This window comes from Phalacrocorax carbo, chromosome 13 (assembly GCF_963921805.1).
Source record: "Phalacrocorax carbo chromosome 13, bPhaCar2.1, whole genome shotgun sequence".
In the NCBI taxonomy this organism is placed as follows: domain Eukaryota; kingdom Metazoa; phylum Chordata; class Aves; order Suliformes; family Phalacrocoracidae; genus Phalacrocorax; species Phalacrocorax carbo.
In genome coordinates, this window is record NC_087525.1 from 14416138 (window position 1) to 14442215 (window position 26078).

A 26078-nucleotide genomic window follows, 5' to 3' on the forward strand; every position below is an offset into this window, starting at 1 on the left:
ATCAGTGTTCGCCCTTGGAACATACAGGGTCAGCGGGCAGTTTGCTTTCCAGAGCAAGTCCCACAGATCCCTCACAGGGCAAGATATTGATGTGACTTGTCTCTACAACAGAAAAAAAAATGCTCCGTAGCACTAAAACATCTATAGGTAGAACACTTTGTGTTTCAAGATGAATTCTAACTGAATGCCTGATGAGCATTCACTTAATATGAAGGGATCAAAGGAATGACTTTGGTTCAACGTTTTCATAATGTGCTTGTACAGAGGAAGAGGTGTCACAATAATGCCAAGGCTAGTTAAATACTTGGAAAAGGTGCTAAAAGACTTCTTTTTCTTCTTAATAGGCTTTTTTGCCTGTTCTTATTTGCCACTACTCCCCTCCCATCAACGGAGCTGTAAATACAGTCAGAACTACCACGCGAGCTTCCCCTCCCACCGCCAGTCTGCACACCGAGCGCTTGTGCCGCTCCCCATCACAGCCCTTCCACGAGGGCCCTGGAATGGCCGTGGATAAATCACAGCTTTGAGGAGCTGACAGCTTGCTCTTTGGGTCAACCTAGAGGGCTGCTTTTCAGCAAGGCAATGGTAAAAGCCTCTGGGATTTTTCTGTGTTTTGGGGTTGGTGGTTTATTTTCGCTTGACAGATCCCAGCAGCTTGCTGTTCGGAGGTTGTTGGGCATTGCTTGTCATCTTCAGAAGTGCAGCTACGTTGCATTCATCTACCTTCAAACACTTTCTCTTCCCTACCCTTGCATGGCAGCAGTTCAGTTTTTCCACTTGTTTTAATAAGTAATTTACTTTCAGAGTTACCCCAGAGCTGTGAGCAGCGTAGATGCCTGTTTTCTGGTGTTTTTGAAGCCCATGAGATCCCCATCTCAAAACCTGAGAAGCACAGGGTAAGCAATGCTGACTAGCTTTTCATGCAAAATAGCCTTGAGGAAAAGGAAGAAACCCGCAGAATGACAAGATTCAAAATAATATTGAGATACCATTTCTGAATATTTGTTTATAGTGTCCCTAACATCGCAGCAAGATAAACATACCATAGCTCTTTACAAAATTATTAGTTTAAAAAAAAAAAAGCCCGCAGAAGCACGAATCCAGGTCAACAACTCACTAAGCCCATCAAGAGACTTTCATTCATGGCCAGTAACACGCTTTTTGGAAACAGCGCTGGTTGCACCAGGCGTAAGCATTTCTCCAGGCTATCCTAATAGTGACAGTAAAGGATTGCTCTTCATCACAGAGCGATTCTTCCCACTGCTGTCCAAATACCCTTTCCACAACAAAAGGGGAGAGCAACAGAGGCGTATCCTTGTGTTCCGAGAGCGGCTCAAAGGCTAGGCTGAGTGTCGGACCATCTCCCACATCAACACCCAACCCACCCGGCCCGCTGAAAGAAAACACTTGCAAGCGTTAGTGCTTCACTAGAGAAAAAAATGTTTCAAAAATATTGCTTCCCACCAAAAGGAAAACCCAATGAAACTTAGAGAAGGGCTCATTCTGTTAAAACACACCACTAAGTAAGAAGGTAGATCACCAAGAAAGCTGAGCTGACACTGAGACAGGTTTTCCAGGATATTTCTGCCAACTAGGCTGTTGACTGAGCTGAAGAGATACAAATACTGTTTACCCATCCATTTCAAATTGAAAACATAAGAAAAAACACCCTTGCTATGGAAGCCTATGTGCAAAACCGGGTAAGCTCTATGCTAACAATGTAAATGAGACGCCAAGAACACTTAAGCCAGCAGCACCTCTTTTTTCTAGGCATATACAAAAAGAAGTTGTTATTTATTTGACCTGCATTGGTGATCAAAAGAAATAATTTCATACAAGTCACAAATAACCCCATCACTTCCAACAGTGCTTCTACTCTGTGACTGCTTGGTAACTTCGTTGCAGAACACCACACAAAGACACTGCCCAGATCCATTTTCACCTTTAAATCATACTACATGGGAGGTGAGCGTAAGGCACTGCTCGAAGTAAGGCGAGCCATCGGGATTGGCATGTTTGGCAAATCACTGCTCAGATCAAGCTCTGTTGGCGAGAGGCTGGGTCAGGAAATGCACCGTCAGCTCCGGAACTTTGCTGAGCCCGAGCAGAGGCAATGTGATGTCGCCTGTCGGTTTCCAGGGACGATTTCTAAAGCCTTAAGGGCTGTAGCTCATTTTTGCGAGGGAGGGATTAAAAACCTTTCAGAATCACAATACATTGTCTCACTTTGCCTGTCTTTTTTGCTGACCTACAACTTTTCTAAACGCAAGAGGAGTCAACTGGGCCAACCTTTGGAAATACCCGAATGTTGGTTCATTAGGGACATTTAATTTGCCCTGGGGCTGGGCAGTGGGGCTCCTGAACAGCAGCCGAGCCCACTTAGCACTGGGGGAATGGCCTCGCTGACCATTAGCCTACAGCCTGCGCTAAGTTTGACCACTACAGGTCTTTGAAGTCCTACAGTCTGCTGCCTGGGGGCATTCCGGCACGATCTCTGGGGCAGGGGCAGGCAGAAACTGCAGGGCTTCCACAGAAAGAAAGTAGATTTTAGAGGAACACGTTATGGAAAACAACTTCTACCTCGCTGATTTTAAGGTGCCCTTGAAGAGGAAGATTTGCAAGTGACCTCTGCAAAGGAAAAAGGAACTAATGCAGTGGCTTTTCCATTAATAAAAGAATCTGAATTATATATTCCTTCTGTATGTATACTGTATGTTTGAATAAAGAGGGGGTAACATGAATTCACATTTCTTAATTACGGTACTGTTGCATACAAGCCCTCATTAATGAGGCCGTCAGTCTCCCTTCACTATTTACCAGGCTATACATTTAAAAAAATCCTTTGCTTTTTTGCTTATTAATTACAAGCTTGCACATTTTTATTCCTCTGCCTCCCAGCAGGTGATCTCCGCATACAAAATACAGAGGTTTTTCTAGAAGTTATTTTAATGATTCCACTTACTTAAGGACTTCATGAAAACTTTTGGCATACGACCAACAGCCTGTACATTGAGTTTATCTTGTCAGCAACATGCTTGTTCAGATGGGTGCCTGTGTGCAAGGCCTGCGCCTACAGCTCAAGAAATCGTCATGGTTTGTTGAAAGCAAGAGAAACAACAACCCCCTCAACTTTTCCTTTGCTATTGCTCTTCAGGGGAGAGGCCGTAACCCGCACGCTGTGCTACACCTCATGATGCCCCTGCAACTCCGCACGTAGCCACAGCACATACGAAGAAGGGGAGAGAAACAAAGAAAGGTCTAAGAAATACCATTGTATCATTCATCAGCATTCTTCAAGACTGTTCTCTCAAAGCCAAACCTATTAGGTGCACAGGGAGACAAATTTACCAAGTTCAGAAACCACGCAAGTTAAAATCTCCTCCTAAAGATGCTCTGGACTTCTTATCAAAAGTCAAACCACACACAAACAACATCTTTTTCCACAAATTTCAGAAGCACTGAAGATTAAAAAGCTCACAGGTAAAAAAACAGAAACAAAACAGGACCAAAAAAAAGGCAAGTAAGAGTACCTGCGTCCCGCAGAGCTTTCCAACAGCACAGCTGAAACCCCTCACCACCAGGGCAAGCCCCTCATATCCTTTCTGTGGCCACACTCAGGTGTGGCTGATCTGGCTCTGCCCCTTAAGGCCTTGCCCAGCTCTTCCTTCCTTCATGGAGGCAGGTTGTGTGGTGGTGTTATGTAGGATCACTGCTGAGTTAATTCAAGATGTGGTTTTTGTTTCTTTTTAAAAGGGTCTCTAATCACAGCCACTAATTTTTGCTGCAGCTTTACTTAAAATAAACAAGGTGATTTTGAGCAATGTGAAATTCATCAGCTCAGGAGGGATGACATTCAACAGGATTCCCCCTCCACTGGGAAACAGCAAAAAGCTGGGAACACATGAAAGCAAAGGTTTGTAGCAGAAAGAAACTCTGCGAACTTCAATGTTCTATATGTGGCAGACTGCTTACAGTCAAACAGCAAAGGTGGCGATGGGAGAATCAAGGCTATCAAATAAATGACTGGCAGGAATTACAGCCCAACCCCAGGGTCTTGCAGTTTGCTTTTTTTTGATCCCTAAACCACATGCCGAGGTCTGGATCTAGCCAAAGTTTGATATAGCACGTCTAATGCACTTCCTGCATTTGCAAGTGCTGTTCGCGCCGCTGCAGGAGGCACAGGCGTTTCTAAGTCTTCCAGAAGTAGTGGGCTAGATGGCAAGGCGCTTCTTGCGCGGACACGCCGCCCGCATGGGGAGATGAACTTCCCCTGATGGTACGTAAACATGTACTGGCAGAGCTTTAGGTGTTAATCCAGAGTTAACAGGACCTGGCTGAAGAAATTAAGGAATCAATGTGGGAAGAGGTTTTGTTTCCATTAGAGATATGCCTGGTTTGCATCAGTCCTCGGAAGAAGTCGTGCTGTGTCCCTGCCAAACCCTGCGTTCACAGGGCTGCTCCCAAAGCCGAGAAGCTTAGCTTTAGTGGAATTACCTGCATCAAAGCATCTTCTTCCACTGGAGACGACAACATGTATTTTACCTGGTGGAGTCTGCTCCACCCTGGAATTGAAGGACCGGATACCAAAGTTCACAATATTTGTGACGAGTACCTCCGAGATCCGATTCACCAGATATCATGGCCTTAATTCACCCACACGAGCCCAGCCCAGGACCCCTCTGCACCCAGACTCCACACGTTGCCCAGGAACACAGCCAGGTACCAGCAAGGTGGGATTTGCACCTGGCCCGCTACGCGAAACAGAATCTCTTTCCAAGCTGGAAAGGAGAGATGCTCACGCAGCCGTGCTGCTGAGCAGCCTGGCAGTCTCCCAGCCCACTCCACGGGGCAAGAGCAGCAGTCCTGCCCACCTGGGCTCACCTCCTCAGCAGCCCAGAGCTCCCCGTGCACGAACGACATGGATTTTGTGTCGATGTCAATGACAGAGCAAGGAAAAAATAAAATTAATTCTGAATTTTTAATGCAAGGCTGCTATCAACACCGTACGAGAGAACGACAGATCTTTCACTGCTGAGGCGGCACAACATCATTTTCATTATTTTTTAAATCAATACAAAGCTTGGATTTAACGATGCTGATTTAACAATTTGTCAAATTTTTACATAATCGTTAAAGTTTTTTTTTTCCAAGGTGCATAAGAACAGTCTCCGTAAAAATACTTCTTTAAATGAAACATTTAAAAACACATTCTTAGATCTTTGAAATGCCATAGTCCTATTCTATTTCATAATGCAAACAAGTCAGCAGCACAGATATTTCGGTATTCTTTCTAGTTGCACACAGTCATTTCAATGTTTAATTTTCAATTTTTTTTTTAACTTCATCATAGCTTGAGAGCCAATGGACTTGCGTAAAAGCAATATAGAATAGAAATCACCTCTGGTATCGTTATATTCACATGCAAAGTGTTTACCACTGAAGAGTGATTTACAATTTATATTTATACTTAATACAATAAAAATGAAACCAAACCACATATATCATGGTTGATAATTTAAGTAACTTCTAGACAGCATTTTCCTTTTTTATCTTTTTCTCCCCCTTCCCCCCATTTTCAAAATCATGCAGTGATTTTGAGTGCATTGATTTTTGGTTGCGCTCTCTGCTACTTCTCTTCCCCCAGTTTCTTGAAGACTTGCTAAAGGCAGTTGTCACTGATTAGAAAAGAAGTTGTTAATGCTCTGAGCTTCTAAAAAACCGAAACCCAGGATAAAGCAGGACAATAAAGCAAGGACTCGGACAGCAGAAGCTGTTGGCCGCTACTGAGAACATCGGTTATTAAGTCCCTTTTTTTTTTTTTCTCACGTAGATACCGGAGACATCCTCAAAATTTCCTGCGAGTTTTGCCAAAAGAAATGAGAGGATAATCAGACCCCTGCTTATAGTGGTTTTACATCCCCAAATCTGCTCTTTGATGACGTGCTTCATCACTTGTTTCAACGGCAGAGGCACGTACACAGTACATAGTCCAAATCACGTGTTTCTGTACAGATTTCTTAAACCCTTCCGACCACGAAGAAAGGCTGTGATTTACAGGCCATGTTCTGGAGGCCGAGCCCCGTACCCATCAGTCCGGATGGCAAGAAGGGAAAGAAACCAACCACTGGGGCATCAATAACTTTTAGTTCCATGTGCAAACCAACATGGTCCTTCCAAAAACCAATCACATCAGTGAACTTATATTATTTGTCCACCATTTGTGGGAGTCTCTCCCTACTCCTGCTCCTTCATGAGCCACAATAAGACAGAATAAACACATTATTTCCCAGACAAAAATACTGCAGAGACAGCCAGAATGCTGCCTTCTTCACCCCACCTTGCAGGCACGTGTTAAGTTACAGATAGAGCCGGAGAGCTGTAAGTAGTAGATACAATACAGATGAGATCTGCCTAGGATTGTATATACCGTTCCTTCTTTTTAGTCCATAGGGAGTCTCTGTTTAGGTTGCTCTAACTCTCAGGATGATGCCCTTCCTAGCCTGCAGATGGACTACAGTTAAGAGAGCGCAGAGGGAACTTTTGCCTGCTCCAGGGCATCCTCTCTTCTACATGTGGCTTCTTGCTTGTCCTTCAGAGACCAAAGCTTCCCACTGAAGAACCAGGAGAGGAAATGTACCAGCAAGCCCTTTCCTAACTTCAGGGGAGGACTAAAGATGGAAGCTTAAATTATAAATTGTAATCAGACAACAGAGGAGCGTCCCTATGGGCTTGCAGCATCTTTCTCCCTGAAAAGCTATAGAAGTTGGTTTTCATGGCCACCTGGCACCAGCTCGCCCAGCTCCACACGTAGGAACTGCAATGCTTTGATCCCACGCAGCCCATGGAGACGCTCACTCTGACCTTCCTGGATTTTCAGCTGGGCTCTGCTAGGGCACTGCTAAATACTTCATATTTATTTTACATACTTAATTATCCACTTGATATGCTAGAGGCAGGATTAAGACTTCTCACTAAAATACCTATACCCGAAATTTGGATCAACCCTCGTTAAATTTAACCAAGTGGAATCGCATATATTGGCTCTGTTGCAGCCGGCCTTAAATTGAATTTTGCCCAAGCAGAAAGGCGACTGTTGTGCGCCCACTCGGAAGCGGGCCTGAATTTCTCTGGCGTTTCTTGCCGTCCCACTCTGTAACCTTATTAGCTGGTCTCTGCCCGTAGCGATGAAAATGGTATTTAGGTCAACACGTTCTTTGTTAATTGCATTAGCCATGTGCCAAAGACTTAGGCTTCCTCTTCTCCCGGCACTGCCTTTGGCTATTAACATGTAGTCTTTAAATATATTTTGCTCTTAACAGTGTACTTAATCTGTCAGGTGAGATGGATAGAGTCTGTTTTGGGCAGACTAAGATGATCAGAGGAATGCTAATTACAAAATTCACATGGGTGGAGAGACCCCTTTTTATAAGGAAACACAAGCCATGTTATATGCTACTTCTTATACTGAGTCCCCAAAAGCAGACGGATGAATTACATGTGTGTTCCGCACATAAGGTCTAATTATATTCAGAATATATTAGGGTTTTTTTGTTGCTGCAATATCTTTTTGGAACTTCACTTTATAAATAGGATCATTTTTCCCTTGGGAAAAAAAAGAAATTAATACAATATTGGCTTTTATCTTCCAAGGGTTTGGGTTTTTTTTGCTTTTGTTTAAATTGCATTTTAGTAGCATAACTTTTCCTCACGTGATAGCAAAGATCAGAACAGATGTGTGCTCAGACCCACACCCACACACATGTATCTATCTCCGGAAGCAGATTCAGTAAATGGAGAACTGCTTCTGGCTTGGAAATGGAAAATTTCTACACTAGTAGTATGGCAAAATCCAGCAGAAGGAGCTGCGTTACTTTAAGCAGGGGCAAAAATCAAAAGACCTTTGAGACGTCTACATTCGGATGTAAAGAAGAATGCCTTCTCCCTGTTTTTTATTGAACGCCATTGGATGCTACACACTAGCCAAAAACCAGGCAGCCAGCTGATAATGAATTATTGAATTCCAACACCAGCAGAAACTAGGAGTTTCCCTTAGCTAAGCTACAGTTTTGAGTTTAACTTTATTCCCAAGGACATTCACTACATTTTTGAGCAGGAAATAAATATCCTGAACTATTCACTAACTCTTCAGCTTTGCAAGATAATATTTGTTCTGAATGCCTCGAGATCAGGGCTCTGTAAAATACTTGTCAGAGGACCTCGGCCCTTTCCCTTGTGCTGTGCCCATCACCGCTCGGTCCAGGCGGCTGTGGGGTAGCGTTCCAGGAGCGCGTTCCTCAGCTGGGCTGTGTGGATCTTGTCTCTGGTCTCCACAGTGCAGGTGACCTGGGAAATGAATTAGGAACATTCCTTAAGGCACGGCAGCAATCTCAGACAAAGGCATTTCCAATGAAATCCTAAAATATGCTCATAAAAGCTAAAGGATCAGTTCAACGTAAAAACCCCGGACCTCGCATCCCCTGTCTAAGCAGGTAAGAAAACTGACACTGCAGGCAGCTGGGGCTCTTCCAGCCTTCTGCGAGGTCTTAAGACTCTTCCAGCAGCCCTACTTTTTATTGCCTTCAAAGCTTGAAGAACAGACCGATCCTCTGCTGGCTCCTGGGCAAGTACCCATCTGCTGTTGCCATCCGTCAGCAGCTTCTCTTTCCCGTTCCCTGGGGTACGGATGCGGTGCCGCCGCCACCTCTCCCATCTCTGACTCTTACCTCACCCCATCTCCCGTGTTTCTGGGCAGCGTTTGTTCCATCCTTCAAGCTTTTTATATTCTCCTCCTCTTCTCTCTCATGGGCTAATACCCCGGTCATTTATCATCTCGGCGCTGTTCTGCCTGGTTTCATCTACTCACAGACCTTCTTGTTTTACTCTGATTTTTTTTGTTTGCCCACTGATTCACTTCTAGTTTTCAGTTATGGTTGTTCTGCTGCTAAATCAAACCAAACCCAGACAAAGCTAATCATGCAGATGCTGAAGACAGTAATTTCAATGTCTTTTTTTTTTTTTTCAATTCTTTTAAAATCCCTCTTTTCTACATACTCACCTTTCTGCTGCATCATTTGAAAAGCTGGGCACTACTGAAGGTAGAGGCACCAATGCAAAGGTGCAGGAGGAAAATTATACTTCACCGTTTTAGATTACTAACTTCACCACCGCTGACCCTGCCGGAATTATCACTGATGACGAAAGTGCTACGTGATAAAGACCTCACAGAAACACGGAAATCTAGCGAGGAAAGGATCCAAGATGAGTCACGGTGCAACAACAGAGAGTTTATTGTAACAGAGAATAGACGATAAACTGGTCATGGTAACCTTACGGTGGACTACTAGAGATGGATGCCCCGTAAGATGTTCCTATCAGAGCTGCATCCTTCACAGAAGCCACAAGGCAAAAATAAAATTGTCTCTACTCAAATATGTTTATAAGGACGTTTCTAAACAAGAACTTTGTGAATTTGTGTTTCTAGGAATAAGCTTAAAATTACTATAAACTTTTAGCAAAACCGTTGACTAAGAAGATAAAACACTAACTCCAGGTTATTCTAAACAGCCATGAGCTCACTTAATTAAAAAAAACTGGCTATAGCTTCTCAAATATCCATCATGAAATAAGCCACGTATCTGATCTGTTTCCATAATTCTTTGCCTCTTATCCTGAACATAGTTCTATTCTTGCTTGGATCTTTGGAATGCAAATTAAATGCTAATTGCTTTCTCCTCTGAAAAAAGTGGGATTTAGTCTCAAGAGAAGGACAGTCAAAGAAGAGAGTTAATAATGAGGGAAGAGGAGAGAACACAAAGATTAGGAAAAGTATCTAAAGGATATCTAGGCACCGAAGTACCACATACCCATTTATCCATTCCACGGCTCTCATAAAACCCCTAAAGCTCTGCGGTTGTACCTTCAAGAGCACATCCTCATCTCTCACTGAGCCTGTAATTAAAAAACCCAAACTTTTCCCCCTTCCACAGCGATCGTGCCTATTTTGTCCTGAGCAAATCAATTGCTCTGCTTGGAACCAGTCTGGACTTGCCAGGTTCAGCTGTGAGTATCTGGCAGCAAGAAGTTGCTCTGCCCTGGGAGCAAGCATGGGAAAGCATTTTGATTTATAGAGCTAAGTATCCTCCTCCTCTCTGCCCTTTTCTTCCTGCTAATGACCGAAGCCAGACACACTTGGATAGATTGGAGCCAGAGAGCTTGTAAACAGCTTGCATAAATACTGCCTTTTTGTTCTGTGCCTGCACAGCATCCCACACGTGGTATGGCCGTTAATGTGCTGTAGTGTATTATAAAAGCCATAACAGCAGCAATGATAAACAGTTCCAGAAGTTTACCTGATTTTCACACTTGTCAAATAGAGGACGAGAGAACATTTGCACACAGCAGGAGCCAACAAGAATCACACTACACTTTAGAGCAGCTACAGGTCTGAACAGCAAGGAAGGCAAAAATTTGCTTTCCTGCTCAGATTAAGCCCATTTAGCACCGCAGTTTTACCTTCGCAGAACTCCTCTCTCGCATTCGCTTCTCCTGGGAAGCACGATTTATCTGAGTGTCCAACAGGGCAACCCTCATATTCGTGGGGAGGCACATGAGGGTTATATTTATCCAGGATGAACAGTCACCTAGGTGCTACCAGCTATGGGAGGCTGCGTACCTACTGACAAACTGGGTGCTCCAAATTGGTCTTATTTAAGAAGAAATGACAAAACCTATTGCCTGATGTTTCTTACACTCCAGACAAGAGAACCCACGACAACTAGAGAAAACAAGTTTGTTTCAAACCCATAAGCCCTCAGTACTAGACATAGGCTTTTTGACCCAGCAGAGCTCTCGTTGACTGCAGGACCACGTTTGCACAGCAGACCTTTCTTTTCTGTGTATCAAAAAAACCCACGAAACCCACCAACAACAACAACAAAAAATGAGTATATTTTATGTATTTTTCTCCTGCTTATTATATCCTTGCTGGATTAAAAATAATAATAATAAAAATTTATCTGCCCCCCAGAAGACACTTAAAATAACTGGCCAGACGGATCTTTTACTGCATTTATAGTTCCGCCCTCTGCAGCGGGTAGTCTAAAGATTGATTCCAGCCTAAGGGTTTAGTTAGTCTGTTGGGTTTTTTTTATAGCAGACCTACAAGTACTGGAAGATAGAACGATCTTCACTGAATACTGATGTCTCGTAGGTGTTATTTAATAACTAGAAATAATTGAGGGAGCAGGACAAAGGCCAAAAAAGACATAAAGGAAGATATCGATCACAAGTTATTACTCTGTGCACCACCAAAATCCAGACGCATAAATTAAAACATTCATAGCAATTAATTCCATTTCAAGGAGAGGAATGTTCGAAACTTCACAAAAGGAGGAAATTTGCAGCAGTTCTGTGCTGAATAATTTGGGCGACAGGGCGGGCATCTCTGCTCCCCTTTAACTGCAATCTCGTATGTGGGCACTTCGCCTTTTAGATCGTATTTTCCTTAGTATTAAAAATAAATCTGGTGTGCCTCTCAACTCCCTGATACCTGAGAGCTGTAGGTTGTGTGTGCAAATAAAGATATTGGGTGGACATGCCGAGCCAGCGCTAGAGAGCAGAGGGAACGTCAGTAGCATTGCTCAAGCAAAAGATTTCAGTCTTTTGTGCTTTCCCAGGCTCCATGTAAAGATAGATTGTAACCAGCTAGCGCAATTCCTTCTGTCCCTGACTCATCTGTTGAACCTTTGTATACCACTTCTTTAACCCTAGAAACAATATTCACCACCGTCTTCTATGCTGTTGGTCTCGGAGGATTCACATTACTTAATATTCATGATACACCTTGCTCAGCAACGGTGTAGGTTGGTTTGCTTTAAAATCACTGGAGTTAGGAAAGAAAACTTTATTTATATATACCGGTTTCAGTTCTATAAACAAAGCAAGGCTTTTCATTTTTGTTTGAAAAAAATCAACAATTGGGCAATTTTCTGAATTATTCAGTAAACGCCCAGCGCAGGTTACTGCACGTTATAGATTATTTGCCAACAGCACTTCAGTTCATGGTTTGGGGATCATCTGCCAGACAGCCCCCAAGGTCGGTGCAGTGCAACGCTTGAGAAAGAGCATTACAGTTGTCACAGCTGTCACTCGTTTGTGCCACCTGAGCCCTTATCTTTTGGCATATTCCTGCATTCAGGTCGGCGAGCATGAGGACGAACCAGTTACCTCTGCATTACATAAATGAGATGATAATCCAACAGGCCTACTCTCAGCCTCCCCAGAGTCACGTTCGTGTTCCTACGACTGGGGCAGGCTATGCCGTACCGCGTTACTCTGCAGCGAAATGCCATTAAAGAAAACGAGTGAATTCTTTTGCAGGGCCTCAGAAGAAATGTATTGTTGAGGTTCCCCCTCCAAGTGTCTCTGTTTTGCAGATGGGGAACTGAAGCATGGGAACAGTGCCTCGCTCAGGGTCATGCAGGAAATACTTTAGAAATTATAGCATCCTTCTCATAGCTGGACAGCCCCATGCTCTTCTGTGTTCTCTTCACAGACAGGAACATGGAATATGTTGACAACTGGGGACTCTAATCCAAAACATGCTCCTCCAGCCTTTTACAAAATGCAACTTGCCCCAGAGGAATTTACTCAAATTAACCCGAGCGGACTAAAATCGTTTAATGCGTTCTGGCCTGAGGTGAATAAACTGTATGGCAAAAACAGGTATTACGCCACACAAAATGAGCCAGGAAACCCAGCACAGCTGGGGCGGTGTGAAAATGTTATCGTAGAGAAAAAGTGACACTTGATTGATGAATTACTATTTTGCTGCACAGTCAGAGGGAGAAGTAATGCAATGGATGTTCTTTTTATAACTGGCCTCCTCTGAGTTATTTAAAACCACAGCAGAGCTAAGCTCCTGAGAGGTTTGAAGTGAACAGACCAGACAACCCCGTAACGCCAAACAGGACCGAGGTCAGAGGGAAAAGGCACCGCAGCTGCTTCTCTGCAAAGCTGCTGGAGCACCTCGAGACCTCGCAGGCCTTCGCTGCTCTGCTCCAGGACCCTCCTGTACCTGCCAGTCTGATTATGCCGCAGTTTCGGTGGTGAGGAGAAGGCTTTTCTAGAAACTTGATGAGCTCAAAGACTTTTGTTTTCCGCTGAGTTGTCTGAATCTAAATATGAGACACCTGTTAAGGGGGCAAGCTGCTGATCTATGGCAGAGCCCTGCATGGCTTCGTAGGAAAGGTAGTTCCTACCTTATTAAGTGGCTTATTGACTTTGCTCTCATTGACTTCTTTGAGTCAATAATAATATGGAATTAAAGGGATTTAAATGAGGTTTACAGACAGAAGAAATTAAAGCAGTATATTGTCCCACATTGAATCTGAGGAATGTTACTGATAAAGAAGAGGGAGAGTTCCCAGAAGCAAGCTGTAGCTTCCTCCCACGAGCTGGGTCATCCTTCAGATCTCTGTATCCAGGTAGCTGGTGTGGCTGGATTTTTTTTTCTTAGCTCTGATCTTTATTTCTGTCTAGATACTCCTGGTCACCGAACCTTCTTCAATAGCTGTAAAATATGAAGCCTACCAGACTGGTTATTTGTGTGATTTGCTAAGAGTTAGCTATTTCAGTTCTGGGACTTTGGAAGCCATTTCCTGACTGCTCGGGTAAGCGTGAAGCAGGGTGAAGTCCTCTGCAAGACAGAAATCCCGTACGAACCGCAAGGAAGGAGGATCTGAGCTGGAGGTATGAGCAGGCAGTGTCCAAAAGACACTCCCATGTTGTTTCAAAGAACATGACCAGCCGATGGCAACGCACAAGGCGCTTCATTAAGAATCAGCTGAATCTGATGTAGCCATAAACCCTTTTTATCCCATCAAAAAAATCTCTTGTTTTTGTCAGTAAAATGTTCCAAAATGTGTTTTTTCCAAAAGTATAGTTTGAACATAATGATTCATTTTAGAAAGTCCTTACTACTCCATGAAATCAGACTATCAAGGATCTTCCCATGGACTGTTCCAAGCGTGCACCAGGTGAATAAACGCTAACCCAGCAAGGCATTTCACCAGAAGGAGGAAAAACCAAAATGCACTGTCTTCCTGATAAGCAGTGACTAGAAGCCCGCTTTCTCTCCTTTGGAAATGAAGAGGTAACTCTAAAAGGATAATTAAATACTGAGACAACAATCCTGACAGGACTTAGTGTTTCAAACCAGCCACTGCACTTACTGCTCTCTTCTGTCTAACACTTCATCTACCCCCACAGTCACAAGTATGTATCAGAGTGGAGGGGGTATAGCTGTAATGCCTTTCTTACTATTACCACCAGCTCAACACATGAAAATTTTGATTCTTGATCCAGTTTTAAGTGCATGCTTAATTTAATGTGCTGTGATTTGCACTCACGAAAATGATAGAAAGTTCTTTGCAGGTCTGCTTTGTAGCAAATGCTTGAAATGCTTTGCTGACACAGGGCTTCGGCTCTTACAAGCAAGAAAAAAGCAAAGCCTCCCCCACATGTGTTAGCTTTACTATGAAAATATGTACAATTTTCTATATCTGGTTAGGGCAAATTCATTTAGATTCTTAAAGATAAATTCAATGTTTTTCCCTTTTTGATAACGCTTGTTTTAATATGCAGAGCAAAGCTTCCCGATTCACTAGGTGTCACCAGACAGAGCTGCCTCCAAAGTCACTGAGACCTATAAATCTGGATCGCTGCTTTGTACTTCACATCTAATTATCCGATAGCCTCTCCCCGACTGATTAAAAGCCATCATGCAAATCCAACATCCAATTAAATTACTCAGGGATGCAAATTCCTCCCTTCAACCCTCTCATAGTACAACACTGTCAGATTCTCAAAGCGGACAGTCAGGGAAAATACATTGCGCTTAAAGCGCAGACAAGGGCATCGGCACTTTTTTATTCAGGGACTGTCTTTACTACCAATTCTGATAAAACTGGCTCATTGGGAGAGGTTTAAAAGCAATGGAAAATTGTTCTAACGTTCTCAATCAAAAACTAAGCGTATGCATTTTGTTTAATTTACTCAGAAGCATTAATAAAAACTACAAGCCTTACTTCATAAAGACCACACTGAAAACTTCAGAAGAGTTACAGGGTTTGTCGAAGCTAGCCTTCGGTAAAAAGGCTTTTCAGAGCTAAGGTAGCCACTGATTCAGAGGGGTTCCTCTACCCCATGCAGTGTCGCATTATCTACCCGCAGCAGCGAGCTGGCCTATCGTTACGGCACACTGCGGAACCTCATACAGTCCTAGGTGCTTGAGAAAACTGACGACGTCCTTGGATGTTATCTGTTGAACACATTCATGAACATATGAATGAGCATATGATGAACACGGAAGGGCGTTCGTGAACTTCTTTGCAGTCCTTTGCTACAGTCGTCTGTAATCTAACCTAGTCTTTATATCCGCAAGTGAAAATACTGAGCTGGTTTTCGCATCCAGGTGGGAAATTAGATTTAAATGCCAAAATCGAAGAACTTGCTTATTCAATAGCATTACTGAATTCCAGTTAAGAGCCTGTTTAGCAAAGATCCCTAATTTGACTTCCACCTGTGATTTCACAAACTAAGTCAGGTTGGACTTGGACAGCCAGTGGCATGAAACCGGTGGAACCACGCCTTTGCCCAAACCAGTTGAAATAAGAGATACGCCAGGAGACAAACGATCCCTTTAAGATATGCCGTTAACTGATAACACCTCCTCACTGCCACTCTATCAAATACTGAACAAAAGAATGACGATTCTGCTCTGCGCTCTTTGTGGATAGGGTACAGAACCGAGGCCCTAGTTAAAATTGAGGATTCCTTATGAGTAAGGGTGTTCTCCACATTGCTTTAAGGCAAACTGATCTCGGATAATTACAGCCAGCCTACACAGCTGGTTCTTCAAGTTCTGGACTGATGCTGCAGCTTGCTCACCACCTCCAGGACACCACCACACACGTAAGGAAGGTTTGCAATAGTGACAGCTGGAGTATTTCGCCCACGGTGTCACAACCAGCAGGTAAAACAGGCCCCGTATCGTTCACATGCCTGCTAAGTGTTTGGTGAGGCAAGGTGCTCTGTAACGCACAGAAATAACCTGTCACACTGCTCCCCGAATCACTGTGCACGCGCTATTGGATTTCATCAACACAGCCATATAGAGATATAGGAACAGAGAATAAACTAGGGGAGGTCAGTATTGCTGGAGAAACTGAAACTGCATCTCATCTTACCTTGACAGCGAAGAGCTCAGATGTCACAAACATGCGTTCTTGTTTGATATCCAAAACTCTAGATCAAATAAGGGATAAATTAGAGGTCGCAACAATCCTTTAGCATTGTAAAATTGTTACTGTGTTTGAAGTGTAACTAGCTTTGCTGCTTTCTGTATTAGACACCTATTCTACGCTGCAAAAGTGCTTTCACATTGGAGAAAAAAAGAAGGAAAAAAAGGTTTTCTGAAATATAACGAGAAAAGACCCTTTGATTAATTAGAGAACATTTGGAAACAACTCCAAATCTTTAAGAATCTTTGTGCTATTCTGTGATTTTATTTCCCTACTATTAGTCTGATTTACCTTGCTTCTTCCCGAGCCAAAATCTCCAGTAGCTTTGAAATGTCTCCTGGGCAGTCAGAAAGCACAAGGGAAAATCTGCACACCCTGTTATCGAGGGTCAGGGCACGAGCTATGCACTGTTGCAGCAAATGTAATTCCAAGTTTCCACTGCATATGACGACCGCCACTCTGAAAATGGAGAGAAAAATAGGGTTTTTGATTAGCACTTGTCTGTGCAGAGGAACCATAAATCACAGACACTGTATTCAATATCAGCTTAAGATCTGCTAGGACTGCCCTTCGATAAATAGGTATTACATGTCGGAGGGCTCTTGGCCCTCAGTATCAATTGTGGGCAGGCAGTGGGAGCCTAGAAGCTGGCTGCATCAGTTGGTCTGAAGCTTTGTTTTCATTTTGCATTTCCTGGAGATTTTAGTTTTGTTCAAGATAATTAACTGGGGAAGTCTAGGTCTATTCCAAATTTTAAAAATGTGACATTTTTCCTTGCAAGTTCTGAGTCTCAACTGTTTAATGGCTAGACAAAGTATATGTTCAAGTCTTTCTGTAACCACTAATTAAATCCATCTCAACCCTGCAAAATGAATGCAGAAACGTTTGAAGAGCGAGTGAAGAGCCACATGGTTGGCCCATCTGTCTGCAGAGTCAAACCTGACCTCTTTAAAACAAAACTTTTGCATTTTCCTTTTTATTTTAGCTGTACTGAATTGAAACGTGTTGCTGCTCTGTGTGTGCTCTGCCAGCCTGTCCTGAAGAGCTGCCTCAGCAGCATTTTAGCTCACAATGCTGTCTGTGCGTGGGAAATTTTATTTCGTCTTCAGTGCATGTACGTCTAAATACATTCTGGACTGTGTCCTGAGCCAAGGCTCAATCTGCTTAAGTGCTGAGTGCTCAAGCCCAGGTGCAAGAAGGCACTTACCCACACGTTTAACGCTAAGCACAGGGTAATCCCATTGACTCTCTGGACAGGCGTTCTCGGGCCAGGAGGCAGGTGCCCCCGAGCGACTGCGGAAGGCAGCCTAGCTCCTGCCCCACCGCAGACAGGGCTGATTTCCACAAGCGGAATGAGAGAAGGCAACAGGCTGACAAGAGCAGGACGCTCTCCTGGCAGATTTTGGAGCTGTGAGTACCCGCCTTTCCCCCAGCCATTTGAGAATACAGGAAAACGACAAGATTTGGCAGGTCTCCAGGCTGACATTTGCCTTGTTCAGTACTGTCTTGTGACCTGTGGGTGGTCTCTTCAGCCCGAGGTAGATGCCACAGACAAGCCTGTTGCCAGTTCAGGGGCAGGAACCACCTTGTCACTCAAAAAACAAGTAGCTTCTCTCTGTTTCCTGGGGCCAGGGCACTCGACCCCATGCTTTTGCTGCAGCTCCCCGTTTGCGATACCTGCCGTACCTTTTACCCTTCAGCTCGGGCAGCTTCCCTGCAACCAACGCTGCAAATCCAATGGCCCCTTCTGCATCAACCGTGGCTCGTTCGTACTCCAGCAATCTCAGCATCGAAACGAGGATGTCCTCCTCCCTGAAGGCAAGAGAGTTGTGCCAAAACAGAACAAAAGAGCTATCAAAAGCAGAAGACCATACATTTATGTATAACTGGATCCCTTCCACCCTCCCAGGTATATCCGACCCCAAGGTGGTGTTACAGGAAGCTGTGCTGCTGGGGGGGGATGTACATCTCAGCCTTGTTACAGACTGAAGACAGGATGGCATTTTTTTACCACAACCATTGCGCTCATAAATCCTAGCGGTAAGTATATTCTGCCAGCTTGGCCTCTCTGTGAAGATTTAGAAGAGTTTCATCAAAGGCTGCCTTCGAGCGTTGCAGAACACAACAAGGACAAGTTTTACACCCAGAACGTGACCGGGTACTAGCAGCAGGTGAGATTTTGGCCAAAGGGGCCAGTCTGGACACCGCTCTGAGTCATTCGATTTAGTTTTAGGTAGTCCTGCGAGGAGCAGGGAGTGGGACGCAATGATCCTTCATAGGTCTCTTCCAACTTGAGCTGTTCTATGATCCTATGAAGTGTGGGGTTGGGTTCAGTGTCTTCAGTGCCCCCTTGGAAGGAAAGGCACGCCACCACCCCCCCGCTCTCACAGTGTGCGCACGACGGCGACCTCCACCAACCTGCTCTCCCCACGGCACGGGAAGAACCACCACACCCTGGTGCCTCAGCACGTTCTTCATATACAACAGTTTTCACACAGTATTATTTGTTTCACTGTTTTTCTTCACCTACCTCACAGCAACAACTTTATCCACAAGTTTCCCAGTCAGCTGCAAAGAATTGCTGCCAAAGCAAAGTCCACTCACATCTGCAGATTTCAAAAGACAAAAATACAAAGCTGGCTGCTTTAGACAAGTTCAACATTTTTTAGAGCCCTGTCTGGTTTATGCCCTTAACGAGAGCAGCACACTGCTGTTATATGAGTTGCTTGGTTTTGCATTTACCAAAAATGCATTTGGTAATGAAAGACCAAATCACGCAGGAAGATTTTACCATTTTGGACCCCTTTAAGAAAATGAGGATTCTTCACTGGCACAGCTGCACTGTGAGAGTGACCCTGCAGCCCGGTGCTTTTCCCTGTTCAGTGAAGCTTGAGGGAGAGGAGAACTCAGCATGGCACCGGGTTTGTTAGCTACAACAGTACAGTTAGCAAAGCAGAGCAGACAGGCAGAGCCTACCAAGAGAGTTAAGAAATTGTTTGTTCGTAGAACTCAGCTTTCACCCAAAGCTTCCAGACTTTTGAACGTCAGGTAAACAGGATATTCTTAAATTGCTTAACAGCTGAGGGTTTTTTTGAGCAAATGATATGGAAACAACTGTATCATTTATAAACACTGTTGCTCCGAGAACAGTTTCGTGAGTCTAAATATTTAAACGCTGTATTTTCCTGCCTTTTCACAAATTAGTCTTTTACACAAGAGCTTTCCTGTTGGCTTCACTGGTTAAGATGCTGCTTGTGAGCACAACGGTCAGATAAATACTCTCATATTTCTAACCATTCACCTGAACGTTTCCCGTGCACTGGCAATAGTATTGCACCCCAGGGCGGGGGTACAATGTGGCAGAAGTTGCTCTTACAGCTTGAATTAAATTCTGACTCTTCAGAGGTTTGCTTTAGAATATTTTTCAACTGAACTAACGAGAAAATAATATGGCTGGAGAAATCAAATACAACCTTTATTTTACCTCCAAAAGAACAATCCATTTTCTTACCTCCATAGAAGTGATGATTGCTGCAAGCCCGGTCTTCGGTGGGGTGGCCAGCCTTTAAGGACTGTTGCAATACAGGGAAACTTTCAGATTCAACCCCCTGGGGAACACAAGGGTTATAACTGCATCAATAAAAAAGCGACAGCAGAAGTCACCACCAAAGCGGACACCAAAAAACGCTCCACAAAGTTTCCTCTTCAAGTTAACAATTAATTTCAAATTGCTTAATAACTGTGCTATCAATAAACTTATCCTGTGGCTTATTTAGGGGGAAACTTTTCCTGTAAGAAATTGTTTCAAAACACAGAACTGGATTTCATTTGCTTTGGAAAAGTCTTCCCACATTTTTTCTTAAATCTGGCCAAGCAGCCATGGGACAGGAGGCTTCCCAGGCTCTCAGAGGCTCTTCTTCTTGGTGAAGCCCATGGGATCAGATAGTCCCTGTTCCCAGCATATCCAGTCTCCACCAGCGTACCACTAGATACCAGCGCAGTGTTATCACTAGATACCAGTGCCTTTTGAAAATAGCTGCGGCGAAACCTGACAAAACGCAAGGCTTGACGGGTGAATGGAAACTTACAATTACAGAAATATGTGGGTTGAGGTGTTTGAGTGCAGCAGCCGACCCCGCCAGCAAGCCAGAATGGCCCCCTGCGGGGAAAATCACTGCGTCCAGCTTTGGCACCTGCTCGTACACCTCCAGCCCCACGGTCCCCAGGCCCGACAGGTAGGCAGCACTATCCTCCCTGCGGGAAGGAAGGGCACAGCTCAGCAGAGTTCACAGCTGTCAACGCAATCATAGTGCAATCTACTACTTTAAAGACATCATTCAGCAGAAAAAAAAAACATATGTGAGAATAAATCACCAGCACAACGAGGGGAGGAGGCGATACACCAGGATACTGCCATCAGACGGACCATTACCTACTGGGAAAAAACCTGTGCCATTGACAAACCCTTCAAATACCCTTCAGGCTGAAGAGCGCTTATCTCTGCTCTTACCAGTGTCAGATGTTTACAGAGCTGGTGAGACAGCAGTCATGTTTCCATTGCCATCACTTCCTTCAGTTTCCTGAATTTTAAATGTTGCAGTCCAAACTAAAAGCAAAGCCTCAAAAGGAAATCTCCTTCTCTTTAGTTATAAGTGGAATTTAGTGTTTGTGGTAAATGGGAATTGTCATGAAATTTAAGCACCCTGTTCAACCTCACAAATACCAAACCAATTGCTACAGTTAAGTCCTTCCACATTCCAGGGCCAATATCCGATACCTCCACATTACTCTGGAAGACTCTGGAAGAGCAAGAGAAGCATTTAGTCATGCCAAGATACTCACTGGTAAAACGCTTTCAGGCAAAGGTAATCTAATGAGCAGAATAGGGACAGAGTCAAAACACTGAAGAAAAGTCCACTGTCCCGTCACGTGGTTGACTTGGATCTATTTCTAAAAGCTGTTTGCATTTTATTTAAAAGTTAGCAGTGATGTAAACGTAGAATTATATTGAAACAAAAAAAAAAAAATTATGAAAGAGAGACCTCTGTATGCCGGTATGTTCTGCTCTTTCTGGCAAACAGCTAAGCAAATGGAATTATAGATCCAATGACTTAAATTGATTTACTTGACCCAGGATGTTTGGGTACGAGGAAGCAACGCTTTTATTACCTTTAGGCATGTACAGAGAGGCTCAGCACAGGAGCGCAGAACACCTGCAGGGTGGAGACCAAGGCCCTCTTGAGAAGTTACCTCACATACAGAGCAAAACACAGCAAATTCCTCAGCGTAAGAGTCTACAGAACTACACAAGAAAGGACGGGATGAATGAATTTTCACTCCTATAGCACAGCTAAAGACAAAAGGCAAGAAATCATAGTGGGATGAGTAACTGAACCCTTGAATTTGTCGTCTTTATCAAGATACTGAAGGAGCTCCCTCCTCCTTCTTACATGTGACAGAATATAGCACTGGCTTCCTGAACAACTCTCCTCGAGCCTTATTCGCAAGTAAGATTCAGAACTGAGTTTGCGGAGTTACCCCTGCCATGGTTACATGGCAAACCATGGGGACTTGCAAAAATGAATGAGGACCTGGGGTATTCAATTTATGAGTAAAACTTCTCTACCAACTGAAAATTCTGTCTGAAGGAGACTGCTCGGGGCATGGAGACTTATTAGCAGTTTGATCTAATGTTTCGGATAATCATGTTTTCCTTGCTAACATCGAGTTAGAACACCAGTTCACTGATCAGCCTTCAGCTTTTTATAATAAAATGGGTTATTTTATTTGCACTGGGACTGATTATTTTTGCTTTGTGAGATCAAACATGTCTCTTTCAGTATCATATGCCATTGAAGGAAAAATCAAGGGAAAGGATAAATCTAAAGACTGTAGATTTAACTAAGTGTTTTTGAGTCAGAGCTAGAAATTTGGCCATTCGCCTTCTGAAACATGCCATATATCAGCAATCAAAGATGGGCTGTCAAGCTTCAGCTTCCCAATGAAATTTTGACGCGGCAGCTAGCAGGCTCTGTTCCCTCTTCTCCAAAGAAAGGGCTCAAGAGCTATCGGCTGTCCTTTCTAGAGTGACAGACTAACAGGATCACAAACGAGGATCAGGTCTGATCAGTATTAGGATAAGGAGTTACACAAGAAAAAACTGGACTGTCAAGGCAGGAAGGTGCATAATTCAGTCTGTAGCACTCTCAGCTCTCTGATTCACGAATCAGTCTTTCTCACATCAAAGCGGAGGTACTGTGTCACTTATTGGCAATATTTGCATTGCATTTGAAATGAGGTCCTGAACATCTATGGTTATTAAAAGTCCCATGTTACCTAGCAATTAGGTAGATTTAATGATTGAATTCCAACTTGAAAAATTACATTTCCTTCCTGGAATTTCACAGGAAGTTGCAGTTGGATAAAAAGTTTCCTTCCTTTAACTGAACTCTTGCACAATCATTTTCATAACAGAGTATTTTAATTGCACTCAAGACATGGGTAGACCTGACACTGACACACCCAACTACAGGGCACTACCCGTGCAGGTAAAACCCAAGGACAGTCACATAACATCTACTTCAGGAAGAAGAGAATGAATTGCTTGTTGAGAAGATCTACAGACCAAAATGCTAGGGTTTTTGCACAAGCTAAATTAATCTGAAATAAAATAACATTTCAGGTTTTTTCTATTTTATTTTCCTCCAGAGTGTGAAAAATTGCATCTGAGTGGTTTTAATTAAGCATAGTAACAGACTGAATAACTCTGTTTCTTGTAATCTGAAATACCTGCTGCTCGTAACATGAAACCTGAAATAAATCAGAGCGCTTGGCTGTTATTAATGGTAACGTTACACACAGTTCCTCAAAGAGGGATGCTGAGGTCCTTCACGTGCGTTGTCCCTGGAGCTTCGTGAACCTGGAGACTACCTACCTTATGCAACATAAATAATTATCTGGGGAGGAGGGGAAGATTAAACATGCAATTACAATACAATAATTTAGTTCTTATGTGCAAACATGATAGCTGATGCAAGACAGCTTAGGGAGTGAGCACATCGACCGAAAAATGGCTGGCAGAAACCTGGAAATCACAGAGTTATGGAAAGCTGTGATTCCCAAAAAGAGCCTAAATGGGTTTAAAATTCAATGGGATCTAGGGCACCTCATTCCCTTGGGTTTCTTTGCAAGTCTCAGTCTGGGACAAGGTTGTGCCCATGGTGACACACGGGGACACCAACCAGCCCTGTGGGTCTCTTGCAGACCTAATGTGCAGCTGAAAAGGAGAGTTTTAAAAATTGCCTTCCCTATAAACCAACCAGGAAAGAAGTGAGGACTTGATTCTGCTCATTCTGGGATCCTCTTTCCAAGCAACGCTACTCATTATTGCTATGTTTAATGCAGTAGTGCCTGGGAGCCAAAGGGGAACGGGCACTCACTGCATTAGGTGCCGTACAAACACGGTGGTAGATAAAGCCTGCACAGAGGCAGCGATGGGGAGGGACAATAACATTCCAGCTCAGTGCATCAGAGGGACCGCTGGCTACCCCATGCTAACGGTTCACCCCTCTGCGCTTTTGGAAATCTTACTTGAAAAATGTTAAGGAAAAAGAAAAGGGATGGGGGGGAAGGGAAAGGCAGAAGAGACTGTACAGAGAAAAGTAAAACAAAAATAGAAAATGCATCAGTTCTAAACATTTTTGCCTGTCTTGTCTTATTCTAAGCATGTTTTTATTAGATCCAGCTTGTTCAATGACCTCAAATTGTTCAGACTTAAATTTATACTCACCCTTAGCTACTTCAAATATATGTGTGAAGTCGCCTCTTAATCATCTTTCTCAAGACAAAATCACAGTTTTGTCACCCACAATACACAGGTGAAAATTTTACAGCATTAACCTGTTCTTGCTCCACACTACACCTCTGACCCTTTCCATTAAAGGTTACCTTTTACCCACCTTACTCCAAACAGAGACACCAAAAACGAATGCTAGCCTTAATGCTTTCTGACAGGGTTCGTAAAAAGTTAACATATATCCGTTATCGCACTAGCCCACGTAATTCCTAATCAGGAAGTTTGTCTAATTTGAGGGAAGAGTGTTCCATTTGGTTTTCCAGCCCCGACTGCTATAGAAAGATTCATGGTTTGTGCCTGGGAGTATGTCACTGTCCATATTCCAGTTAATGGGAACGTTTTGACGACCTGTGATCAGATTTTAATGAAACGTTTTTGCAGAGCTGTGCAAGTACCTAATCTAACCTTTCTAACCAGCTTGACTTTCCACTTACTCTTCGAGGTAGAGGTAACCGTTCTCCTGGGCCAACCTTCTTGCGTGCATCTGGGAATCCTTCGCTGTAGTGCCGTAGGATATAACCATGGCACCATACTCACGGCACATTTTCACTCTGGCCGGGGACGTGCTGGTTGACATGATGACAAACACTGGAATACGGAGCTCTGAGGCGTGGTAGGCAACAGCCATGGAAAAGTTACTGTCCGAAGCCACGATCACCCCTTTTCTTTGCTGATCCTAAAAAACAGGGTTGCTTACTGCACATTATATAGTGTCAGAGAGTTGTCCTGTATGACCCTGGATCGTTCTAATGGTCTGACTTCCTCCTTTTCTTCTACAAGCTGATAATATTATAATACAGTATGTGCATGTCTGGTGTGATCTCAGGACTCACACGCAGAGCTAAGGCAGCACAAGATCGGTCCCTGGTTCCTGTGCTCCTCTGGGTTCAATTCTTGTTCCATTGGAATCAGCTGCAAAACTCCAGCCGATCCCAGAAGAGCCGATATCTGGTCCCTTTTCCCTGTCTGCGTGAAATTATTTCATTTCAGGTTTCCCTTTGATAGAAGGACTTAATCATATTATTACAAAAGCGCAGGAATAACCACTGTTTCTGGGCTGCTCTATCATGACCATTACAATTATTATTGCTGCAGAGGCTCAGTAACTTCCTACAACAAATGGCAAACAAGCTATTCATGTAATGATACTGAAATTCATTACAAAATCAAGTGGCGATCTAGATCCTTCTCATCACCAGCTGTAACTCAATTTCTTCATCGCAAAGTTTGGTGGTTTCAACATGTCACAACCATAGTACACATACACACACCGTCATCTAAATGCCACAGAAAAATGCTGATGTTGACAGTTTGCAGGCTTTTCTTTCAAACAGTTTTAAGCATTTCACCAGCAGATTGGCCAAGCATAAATAAAGTAGTAAATTATTTTACATTCAGGTACTTGCAGACCTATCTGTGTTGTTCAGCACAATGGTTCAAACAGAAGAAACACTGCAATGCCATGGACATTATGGGCAAAATTCTCTTTGATTCTGCTCCACTTCTGTGAAGCAGAACTCATCTATTTCTTTTTCAGCATTGACATTTTATTATACCTGAGGCAACGATGTCAGAAGGTAAAGTACACCTCGTTCCTTCACAGATCCCGTGTACTGGAGGAACTCTTTCTTTAGGTAGATGTCCATTCCATACTGCTTGGATAGCCTAGAATACTGGAGTATAGAATTGTTATTATGGGGATATATCTAAAATTAAGAAAAATCTTCCATACCCCACCAGCTCCCTGGTGAGGCTTGCATTCAACTGCCATGTATGTGCTCCAAAAAGTAAATTTCGTAACCCATTTCTTTAGAAATACGTGACAGCGTGGCATCACCAAGCAGGTTCTTCTGGTTTATGGAAGTCTTTTTCAAACTTGCAGGAGTGAAATATGTACCCCATACCATTATGAATTCTGAAAA

General features: G+C 43.5%; 1 protein-coding gene across 1 annotated transcript in view; it reads right to left on the reverse strand.

Moving 5' to 3' along the window:
* Positions 1–4959: 4959 nt before the first annotated feature.
* Positions 4960–26078, reverse strand: part of LOC104053065 (L-threonine ammonia-lyase) — a 33777-nt gene continuing 12658 nt past the window's right edge. The window contains exons 4-12 of the mRNA XM_064464880.1: positions 25713–25829; positions 24591–24832; positions 20390–20555; positions 19813–19909; positions 18832–18907; positions 17988–18113; positions 16593–16760; positions 16248–16305; positions 4960–8343 (exon numbers count right to left, since the gene is read on the reverse strand). Coding sequence (XP_064320950.1) covers positions 8245–8343; positions 16248–16305; positions 16593–16760; positions 17988–18113; positions 18832–18907; positions 19813–19909; positions 20390–20555; positions 24591–24832; positions 25713–25829 — 1149 coding nt within the window. The 3' untranslated portion in view covers positions 4960–8244. The remainder of the gene's footprint in view (positions 8344–16247; positions 16306–16592; positions 16761–17987; positions 18114–18831; positions 18908–19812; positions 19910–20389; positions 20556–24590; positions 24833–25712; positions 25830–26078) is intronic.